Below are 10381 nucleotides of genomic sequence, written 5' to 3'. Positions count from 1 at the left end.
TCGTTTGACATGATTGATTTGCCGTTTCGTGATAGTCGGTGTATACAGGATGGTACCCATCATTGCCAAATTTGCGTTTTTCCGTACAGATTTTCTTGTACGTCGCAAACGTCTTAAAATGCATAATAAACATACTTTGTATGGCAAAAACGTACAGGTTGACAGCTATGCATACTTAACCTTCACTCAACGACAAGCACCACAACAATGACGTAATTTCAAAGCAACGAGATCTCGTTTGCCGAGATCGGCGTGCAGACAAAAACTCGAACCGCGAGACCAAAACAACAATTGTGGATCTGCCTGACGAAAAGTTTGGAGTGCGGTGAATCTTTGTTTAAAAAAAATGTAATCGGGTAATAATGACAATTTTGTGTCAAAGAAGTTGCGTTCCAGGGACGCACGTTGATTTGTCACTATGTGTCCCCAGAGAAAACGATGCGTCTAGGACGCAGTGACGCCGGCAGACGAGAACACTGCAGTAATGTCCTGTATTCGCAAAAAAGTGCACACAATACAAAATCTAACTTACTGGAATGTCCGGATATTTTTCGACATCCCGAGAAAAATGTTCGGATCTACTGTTTTTCAAAAGTCTAATGGTCGTAAGTAGGGGAGCGTCTGTATAACTTTGTACTGTGGATTTGGGCAACATAAGCTTAAAAAAACAATAACAAAAAATTAAAATAACATAAAACTGGCAACACGGCGGTTAGCGCGTGTGCGGCACAGTTCTATGGTCTTGGGAACCTCCTGTGTTGGTTCAAATCCAGCTACCGGACTTCCTGTGCGGAGTTTGTATGTTCTCCCCGTGCTTGCGTGGGTTTCCTCCGGGCACTCCGGTTTCCTCCCACATTCCAAAGACATGCATTTCAGTTGGATTGGCCGGTCCAAATTGTCCCTAGGTGTGAATGAGCGAGCGAGTTGTCTGTCCCTGTGTGCCCTGCGATTGGCTGGCAACCAGTTCAGGGTGTCCCCTGCCCGATGATAGCTGGGATGGGCTCCAGCACCCCCGCGACCCTACTGAGGATAAGCGGCGCAGCTAATGAGATGAGATGAACATAAAACTGGTGCCTTAAATTAATTCTTTAATACTTCCCACTGACTGCCTTGAGATTTGTTTCTGCCTTGACTCCATAAGTTTGAAAAACGGGGATCTATTTTACAGGTCGTTGCTCTTCAGAAGCACCCCCCTTTACATGCTGATTTTTGGCAATTCAGAGAGGGATATAAAAGCTCCACATGGCCTTTTCTTTTAAGTTCTAAAAGGAAGGTAGGATCATTTCAACAAGACTAAATGCTTTCTGAGGACGTCGGCAATTTCCACCAGATCTGGAAGTAAACAAATAGACCGTTTTAAATGGCGGGCCGGGGGGAGGGGGGTTTAGGCGAAAAAACAAACAAAACAAAAAAAAAACGCTTTGAATTCAAGAGCTGCTCGCCTTTGCGCTGCAACGTTCTCATCAACTCCTCAGCAAAGACATGACTTGCTGCATAGCTGCCAGGGACTTCTTCACCACCACTTCTTTCTGCTCCAATTCTAACAAACCACAAACAAGACTCAGTGAGACCCAAATTTCATTTTAAGGGGCAGTGCGTATTATTTACTGCTTCCTGGTGGGGAAAAAAACTAAATTTTTGAAAAAAGAAAATTGATTTAAAAGGACAGCATGTAATATTTAGCGCCTCCTAGTGGTAGGAAAGGACATTAATTTAGTACAAAACAAAACATTGATTTGAATACTAGGCAGAATACATTAACTATCGTAAAAAAAAAAAAATTATAGGTCGAGAAATTTGTATTTCTTACACATAGTGGAATCCGTACCTAGAAATCGCCACCATGTTTGTCTGGCATCTTGGCACTGGTTTTTGTTTGCATTAGACAATACATGCCATCTAGTGGTCAAATATTACACGCTGGGGCTTCAAGCCATGATTGGTCGCCATCTTGCTGCACATGATGCCCTCAGAACCTTTTTTTCTTTTGCACGTCATTAAAATGTTGAAAAACAGTTCTACTGCAAAGTAATATTATAGTTCAAAGTATTATTTTTTATTTATTTTTTCATTTATTTTTTCCTCTTTCCATTTTTTCATATTTTTTTTCTCTCCCTTTTTCTGTTTTTTATTATAATTCCTCTTTTATTTTCTACCCTTCCACCATTCTTATTCTTTTCTTTCTTCTTCGTGAAAGGCTAGGGCAAAAAATTGAGGGGAAAGAATTTTTGTGTCTTGGTCACCTTAGTTTTGTATTCTTCCTTGTGCGTGTAGCACTCTTTTTCAGTTGCGCAACACCATACAGAGACATCCAGTGGTTGAATATTGCACAATCTTCCTTTAAGTCAACTTTGCACTCATCGTTGTCATTGTACAAGCTGCACCGGATTTTGAGCGACAGGCTTAAAACAACCATAAAAATAAACTACTTGATTTTTACATATTGAGTGAATCACAGATACATTTGTGAATCTGAACAGTATTTGTGTAAATGTTTTGAGAAAATGCTCTCCCTCTGCATTGACGCTAATAAATATCTTACATTTTCAGGTGCAGGAAGTTCTTCCAATTACATTTTACCAGTAGGAAACGCTACCTTCATTTTTTTTGCATGTCCCATAATAAATGTCCATTAGCGATACGTAAACTTGGCATTACTACATAATTCATAGTGCCCTGTTAAGGAGTAGCATGCACCCACCCTTTTGGGCGCCACCCATGGGGGCCAATGATACTTCAAAGGGTAACGCCATACAAACTAATGCCGGCTGCAGTTAATCTTGAGGGTAGAAGAAATGCAATGGCAGAGCGAAGCCAACGGAGAGCAGCATCGGCGTCATATTAGGCAGACTTTTGGAGGAAAATGAAAACAACTTCAAGCATTTCCAAGCACTTCACTCAAACTTCAAGCCCGTTTCAATCCTTGAAAACTTAACATAAAAATTCAAGCATTTTAAGGGTTTCAAACACCCGTACGAACCCTGAAAATAAGACACATCATATTCTAAAACATAGAAGTAGAAAAAAGTAGCGGCAACCACTTCAAACATTGACAAGCACTTCACGCAAACTTCAAGAAAAAAGTAGCGTCTCGCCGTCCGGAATTTACGGTAATTAGATTCCCGATATTCATGTAGATTTTGTGAGCGACATCACCTTTTTGCTGTTTCCTCAGCAGCTCCGCCATTTTCCCAGACGCCATCATGACGTTAAATGCCAGGTCAAAATCTGCACGGACGTATTTTTTTTTCATTGCTTTGTCTTTCCTGTTTTGTTCACAGTTGACGCAGAGCAGTCCAGCACCGCTCACCTTGCTGACTCGCCTGATCCTGCTGGATCCTCAAAGATACGTCCTGCATGTCGCTGAGGAAATCGCTGAAGATGGCGTCCGTGCATCCTGCCATGTTGCAGTGCCGCCAGAAGGTGGCGGAGTCCAAAACGGCCTCTGCTGAAAACGGCAATATTTCCGTTTGTTTTGCGTAACTGCGGATTTGCGAATAACAGTTTTTCGTTAACGTTTGAGGTGGGGGGCTACATGGTAGACAAAAAACTTTGATGGGGGCCGGACTCGTGAATTAAAGAGGAAGCAAGAGAGAGGGAGGGGGAAAAAGAAAGAGAAAATGAGAGAGAAAGAGGGGGAGGAAAATGACAGAGAAAGGGAGGGGTGAAGAAAGAGAAAAAAAGAGGTAGAGAGAAAAATAGAATGAAGGGAGAGAGAAAAAATACATAGATATAAAGAGAGCAAAGGAAAGAGAAACAGCAAGATAAATCAAGAGGAAGAAAAAAGAAAGAGAAAAAAGCCGTCCGGATAAAATCCCTTGGAGGACCTCAACACCACAAATGAAACAAAATGACTCAAAGTCTAAACGGTATCATTTAAAATCCCAACATGAAGGGACATTGTGTATTATTGAGCACCTCATTTTCATACTATATGGTACTTTTGCATACTTTTCAATATGTTTTAAAACGTTTACAATGTTTTGGGAATCTATTCAGTAAAATTTTAACCTCAGGACATTTCAGATATTTTAGTACTTTTCAGTACTACTACTATTTTGTAAATGCTCACACTTTACAGTACATTTTTCCACATAAAGGTTCGTTACTTTTACGTACCTTTTCTGTTCTTTTTATACTTTTCCCTACTATTATTACTTTTTTCCATTCTTTTCAGTAAATCACATTTTTTATAGTTCATTTTTTTTAGCGGTGTTCTGTACCTTTAAATACAATCTTTCAGAACTTTTTCAGTCCGTACTTATCAGTACTATATCCATACTTTTCAGTAGCTTTTTGTACATTTTCAGTACTTTTTTTCAAATTTCTACTTTATCATACGTTTCATACTTCACAGCACTTTCTTCAACATAGTTTTTCATGCTCTTCTGTACTTTTCCTACTTTTGGACTTTTCCATACTCAACAGTAATTCGAACATTTTCAGTTTTGTTATTTCGTTGGGTAATTTCTGTCAACCTTTCTATAGGTTTCATACTTTACAGCAGTGAGTTTGAATCACTGTGCCGCGACACACTAGTGTGCCGTGAGAGATCGTCAGGTGCTCCGTGAGAAATTATCCAAAGTCCATCCATCCATTATCTGCACCGCTTATCCTCAGTAGGGTCGCGGGGGTGCTTGAGCTCATCCCAGCCATCTCCGGGCAGTGGGCAGGGGACACCCTGAATTGGTTGCTAGGCAGTCACAGGGCACACAGAGACAGACAACTCACTCACTCATTCACACCTAGGGACGATTTAACCCGACAGGCATGTTTTTGGAACGTGGGAGGAAACCCACGCAAGCACGGGGAGAACATGCAAGCTCCACACAGGAGGTTCGATCTCATGAACTCAGAACTGTGCCACACTCGCGCTAACCACTGCCTCGCCGTGCTGCCCTTATCCAATGTCACTTTTTAAAATTTGAAATTTTATAAAACATTTATGCATAATTTTCTGCAAATATTATGTCATTGTCGGTGTCTGTGCTGTAAAAACTGGGGGTATTATAAATTATATTGTAATTTAACATACTGTTCAGTGTCGTTTTTGGTTAGTGGTGTGCCGCAAAATGTTTTCAATTTAAAAAACATGCCCTGGCTCAAAAAAGGTTAAAAACACTGCTTAACAGCACTTTTTCCTCATTTGCCTTACTCCCGAGTATTTTTACACACTTTTCACTTGTTTTTGGGCTTCTCATACTTTTTGTACTTTTCACTTGTTTTTCTACAATTTCCTACTATGTAAATGGTCTGCATTTATATAGCGACCTCCCAAAGTGTTTTACAATGTGCTTCACACTTCCCTTTTACACACCAACTAACCGATAGCAGCATCAGCCATGCTATCGGAGGCATTAGGGGGATTCAGTGTCTTGCCCAAGACATATAACTTGGAGGAGCCGGGAATCGAACCTGCGACCTCTTGTTCTCTAGACGATCGCTTTACCTCCTGAGCCAATATGTTTAAAACGGGTGTTTTTCCTCAACACAACATTTTAATGAGATTGCAATGAGTTACACAATGCCGTTTTGTAACAACGCAAGATTAAAATACATTAAAGAATATGGACGACGACAGAAGTCAATCAGGAAAAACATGACGTGGTCTCAAATCATATCATTTTTTTCCCCCTCATCCAATCAGTTACAACCAGTTAGTTACCTTAAAATAGTTTGATGCTTAGAAAAACTTTGCAACTCTACCGTCATCTTTCTCAACTTTCACTTGTGTAATGCTGCTGGATGACATCTGGGTGGGAGGCTTCACTGGATGGAGCACATCTTGAGATGGGGTATTCTAGGGTTACAAAAGGTCAGGTTAAAAGAAATTGCTACAGAGTTTGAGTTCCAATGTTTGCCAACGCAAGGGTTTAATTGGTCCCAACACGGTCTCATCAACTTGTATTATTTATTCTATCATTGTATTATTATTTTAATAATATTTTTAAATATATAAAAAAGTGAAGTTAATCAAAATAGCATTGAGACAATGACAATAAAGGCATATTCTATTCTATAAGTCATTATATAAAATATCTCAAATGCAATGGTGTGCTCGCTCGCACCCTTTTTTTTGTCCTCTCACTCGCTTTTGGTGAATTGGCTGTTATGCGTGGTCTCGTCTCTGTCGCTGCACTAATTAGTTTGCTGAGCAGAGAGGTAAGAGGGTGGGCTGCACCAGCAGTACAAGTGAGGGAAGGAAGGAATCAAGAGAGGAGAGAAAGTGTAACATGAGAACAAAAAGACTGACTAAAATGTAAAAAATAAGTCAAAGCAGGAACATTTTGGACTCGTTTTAATTATATTAATGGTTACAAAGCAGTCCCTTCGAGGTTAGGCACTTGGTTTTCCTAAATGCCAATATTCCATAGGGTCTAATTATATTTTTCCTTTTGTTTTATATTTTGGTGTTTTTTAGAGATACTGTGTCATTTCAGTCTACATTGGTTAATAGTTTAATTTTAAATAAGAGTTTTTTTATTTAATATTTTTATAGCACTGCAGAATATTTTTCTTCCATTTTCATTTTATTGTAACTTCAGGTTTTTCTGTTTTTCAGGGATTCTTTGTTGACTTTAGTTGCTTAATATAAAAAGTTCAAAGTTAGTTGATGGTTTACCGTAGTAAAAGAAATTGAGGATTGTATATTATACTAATAGAATACATATATTATTAATTTCATGCATGATGTTACAGTATTATTGGTTAATAAAATCAGTTAAACCAACAAAAAAATCTGAAGGGACTACTAATAAGTTGCGCGTTACAGTAACAAACCTGTCAACTTGTACGTTTTCCCCATATTCTATAAGTTTTTTTTTAATCATTTAAAATTCCATATAACAATTTTTGTACAGGGGATTAAAAAATAAATTTTAAGAAAACTTCATTTTGTTATGACCAATCTTGCCTTGTCCATTTCAGTTCTAATACCCATCGTCTTGGCCACTCGGGGCAGACGACAATGTCATCGTAGATTGATACTATTGCTGTGGCAGACTAGCAAATGTTATCTTTGATTTTTAAAGCTTCTTGTTAAGACAAATTTGTTTTTATCCTATATGGTGTGTCTTGCTGCTAGAATATTGGGCACCTATTTTTAAAATCCTGTCTCCTTTACCTTACTTTGAGTGTGTGACTTGATTTCAGTGTCATTGCCTTTCATAACTAGTGTATTTAGAATTCAGTAGTTTACAAGGCCACACATTCCTCACAGAGCTAATTGACTTCTGGATTTTTTTGAAAAGGGAATGCCCCTAGACCATTGCTAACACTATCGGTGGATAGTTTCTTCTCAAGATTTAAAAACATAACAAAGTTTACTTTATTTAATAACATATATAATAAAAATGAAAAAATAACAATGGAATCCCTGCAATACACTCCTAACAGTTTTCCTCCACATGTCTGCCTAAGAAACATTAAACCTTCTTAAAGGTAGGGTGAGCCATTTGATGTGTCCTTAAAAAGTTGAAAGTGAAATATTTTCGCTATTTAAGTATGTGTTAACAATGCTCGACTGAGTTCAAAGAGCCCTTGTGCTTTATTTTCCCCTGTGCCTATCTGGTTTCATCTTACTTTTAATCGGTGTTAAGTCCGGGGTGGATGGAACACTTTAGGTTTGAGAAAAGGGGCTGTGCTAGAGACGTCATGCTCATCCCTGCAGGTATTTTTGAATTTTTTTATTTGTCAGCGGGGCACAAAAAATTATGACAGATGGGATATGGTCTGCTTCTAGTAGATTCCTGGCTTAAAATCATAATTGCAGCCGTACGTCTACAAATCCCACACCCCACCTTTAAAATCTTACCACTTACTTGCAAAGGCCTGACGTTAAAACCTTCGTCCATGTCTGAATCCTCTAGTGGGGCTAAAGTTTGGGAAGGCTCGTCCTCACCTGCGGAGTGAGAAAAGGCGACACTTCATCCTGGTGACTCAAAATACGGGGCTGGGTGGGAATTCATCACTTAACAGTGGCGGACAACATAAAAGTCAGTGTGCAGGTATTTCAAAATATCTTTCTACATGCAGTAAAACATAAAATCTACCTGAACTTGAGGAGTCTGACATGATCTTCCTTCTTTTGGAGGAAAAGCTGGCCTGCCTGCAACACATACGGGATTAAGAGTTGATAGAAAAAGGATTCTATCATAAATAAGACCTCAAAATTATACGTTTGTAAAGTAAATGCTCAGACACAATTAACTTAATAAACCAGTTTTTTTAGGGGTTAGCACATAATTCTTTTTTATTTTAAGTATTATTTTCTTCTTTTTATATAATAATTACCTACTTCTGAGGTAGTACAGTGAAATATTTAACATAACTTCATTTTCAAACATTTTTGACGGACGGTGTGCCTCTGAACTTTTTTATAAATATAAGTGCACCTTGGTTCAAAAAGGGTTGAAAAATACTGGCATACATCACATATAAGTGAACCCCCCCAAATCTGCTTTATAACAGCCACATCTTAAAAGTCGTATGAAACCAGAATATAAAAAAAACAATTAAAAAAAACATACCTACTTAATTGCGTAGATAAAAATCAATAGCTTTTAGCGGCTCATTACATTAAAAAGAAATTCACCAATTAAATCAGGCTCTAAGGAAAGCCAGAGGTGCGCAAAGAAATGCTGATCACCAGCAGGTGCTCCGTGGATTGTTATCACGTCTGGGATTCGACTGAGGCGGCGTTGGAAGAGAAAGCAATAGCCTGGCTGCAAGTCTGGCCTACTGCTTTGCTAGGCTAACACATGATGCAAGCATGCAACTAGCCAGCCGCTTGGTGGAGTACCCACAAAGGCGGAGGGGCATCAACACCAGTGGCGGTGGGGTGAAGGTCCTAGGGTTCCAATTTCACCGTGAAGTATGAGGGTGATAAAGCCCGGACCCAACAGGGGTGGACGGGGCGTGCGTGTTGAAGTAAAACAAATATATAATATAAATCTATATATTCATTCAGTTTTAATCATCACAGTTAATTGGTAATACAAAGCAATTATCACTTGATTTTTCAGTTCACAATAAATATTGTACATTATACAAAATAATATTGCTGAAATATTAGTCTATATATTCATGCACTTTTAATCATCAGTTAATTGGTAATACAAAGCAGTTATCACTTCAGATTTTTCAGTTCATATATTCTTCGTGGTTTGCTGTCCCGCCACAGTTGTAAAGCCTTCTCAAGGTCCAATCCATTATCATCCTCCTCATAGCGTCACCAGGAATATAATTTAGTCCCTTTTGGCAGAAGAGTCCTTTTCTTGCTAGGAGTATTCTTTTGTTTTTTTTCTTTCGTCGAATCGTTTCGCTTCAACACACGTGTCTTCCTTGCCTTCGCGATCTTCCGAAGAATTTCTCCACCGTTTTTTCGTGCCGGAATTATTGCCGTTGTTATCACGTTTTGCATTATGTTTCAACTTATTACTGACACTGAAGAAATTACCAATTTTGTGTTGATTGTCCCCTAATACTAACTGTTTTTTCTGAGGCATACTCATACCTGTCAACCTCTACGGCTCCATGATAGGTGAGTGAGTAGGTAGGTAAGTTGGTAAGTCGGTAGGCAAACAGGTAAGTAGGTAGGTAATCAAACAGGTAAGTAAGTAGGTAAGTTAGTAGATAAGTAGAGAGGTAGGAGAGTGAGTCTGTAGGAAGGTTAGGAGAAGGACGGTAAGTAGGTAAGCAAGTAGTCAGTATGTAAGTAAGTACTGTTAGTGTGTACCTAGCTAGGTAGGTAGGTAAGTAAGTAGGGTGGTAGGTAAGTAATTGGATAAGTAGGTAAGTAAGTGTGTAACTAGGTAGGTAGGTTAGTAATTAAGTATAAAAATAACTGTACAGTTACATTAGGGTTTGATTAAGTGAAGATAAAGAAAACCTTTGAGATGGCGGACTTTGAGAAGTAGTTTCTGCGGTAGCGCTCTCTTCTTGGAACAATTTGTGCAGTCTTCTTGTAATGGTGTCTCTTGAGGGAATCTCATACCTGCGGTCGTTTGTGGCGATGCGAAAAACGTTTCTCAGACCGACATCATCCACAACACTAACCGGCCTGCAGTCTGCAGCCAACCACTTGGCGATGGCATTCGTAATATCCTCGTGCCTTTGTTTCTCCGCTGCGGAGCCACACGTTTCGTCCAAGGGACTGTACCAAAGGCCTGTAACTCCTTTGGAATCGTTCAATACATTTCTGGCATCGACGGTGTGGGACGCATTGAGATGATACTTCATACTAGTTGTGCTCCGGTGGTAACTGAATCCAACGTCGCAGTGCCTACAAAACGCTTTTGTTTTGTCAATTTCGCCGTCCGGGAGAACTTTGAAATAGAAATGCCCGTTTAATAGTTCGGTTAACTTTCCCATGTTTGTTTAT

General features: G+C 39.2%; 1 protein-coding gene across 3 annotated transcripts; it reads right to left on the bottom strand.

Moving 5' to 3' along the window:
* phf11 (PHD finger protein 11) lies at positions 1 to 10381 on the bottom strand. Of its 3 annotated transcripts, none has more exons than XM_088352999.1 (8): positions 9890 to 10381; positions 8052 to 8107; positions 7821 to 7900; positions 5707 to 5800; positions 3311 to 3448; positions 3157 to 3228; positions 1443 to 1540; positions 1 to 1332 (listed from the first exon to the last, which is right to left on the bottom strand). In XM_088352999.1, exons 1-7 carry the CDS (start codon positions 10369 to 10371, stop codon positions 1464 to 1466), a joined length of 999 nt encoding a protein of 332 aa, XP_088209125.1. In that variant the 5' UTR covers positions 10372 to 10381; the 3' UTR covers positions 1 to 1332; positions 1443 to 1463. The 3 variants fall into 3 exon arrangements, 2 of the variants coding, with proteins under 2 accessions (XP_088209125.1, XP_088209126.1); XM_088353000.1 differs by having other exon boundaries at positions 3311 to 3445; XR_015852711.1 differs by lacking the exon at positions 1 to 1332 and having other exon boundaries at positions 1465 to 1540; positions 3311 to 3483.

This window comes from Urocampus carinirostris, chromosome 14, assembly GCF_059441175.1.
Source record: "Urocampus carinirostris isolate Australia breed hairy pipefish chromosome 14, RoL_Ucar_1.0, whole genome shotgun sequence".
Lineage (NCBI taxonomy): Eukaryota > Metazoa > Chordata > Actinopteri > Syngnathiformes > Syngnathidae > Urocampus > Urocampus carinirostris.
The sequence above is the reverse complement of the archived record's forward strand: the minus strand, read 5'-3'. Positions and strand labels throughout refer to the sequence as shown.

Excerpts from the sequence above, each read along its gene's own strand:
- phf11 (XM_088352999.1), bottom strand. The coding sequence starts at position 10,371 with ATGGGAAAGTTAACCGAACTATTAAACGGGCATTTCTATTTCAAAGTT. Across the intron at positions 5,801-7,820 it reads TTAACGTCAGGCCTTTGCAA|AATACCCCATCTCAAGATGT; the intron begins GTAAGTGGTAAG and ends TTGTAACCCTAG. Across the intron at positions 3,449-5,706 it reads GAAAGTTGAGAAAGATGACG|CAGAGGCCGTTTTGGACTCC; the intron begins GTAGAGTTGCAA and ends TGCCGTTTTCAG.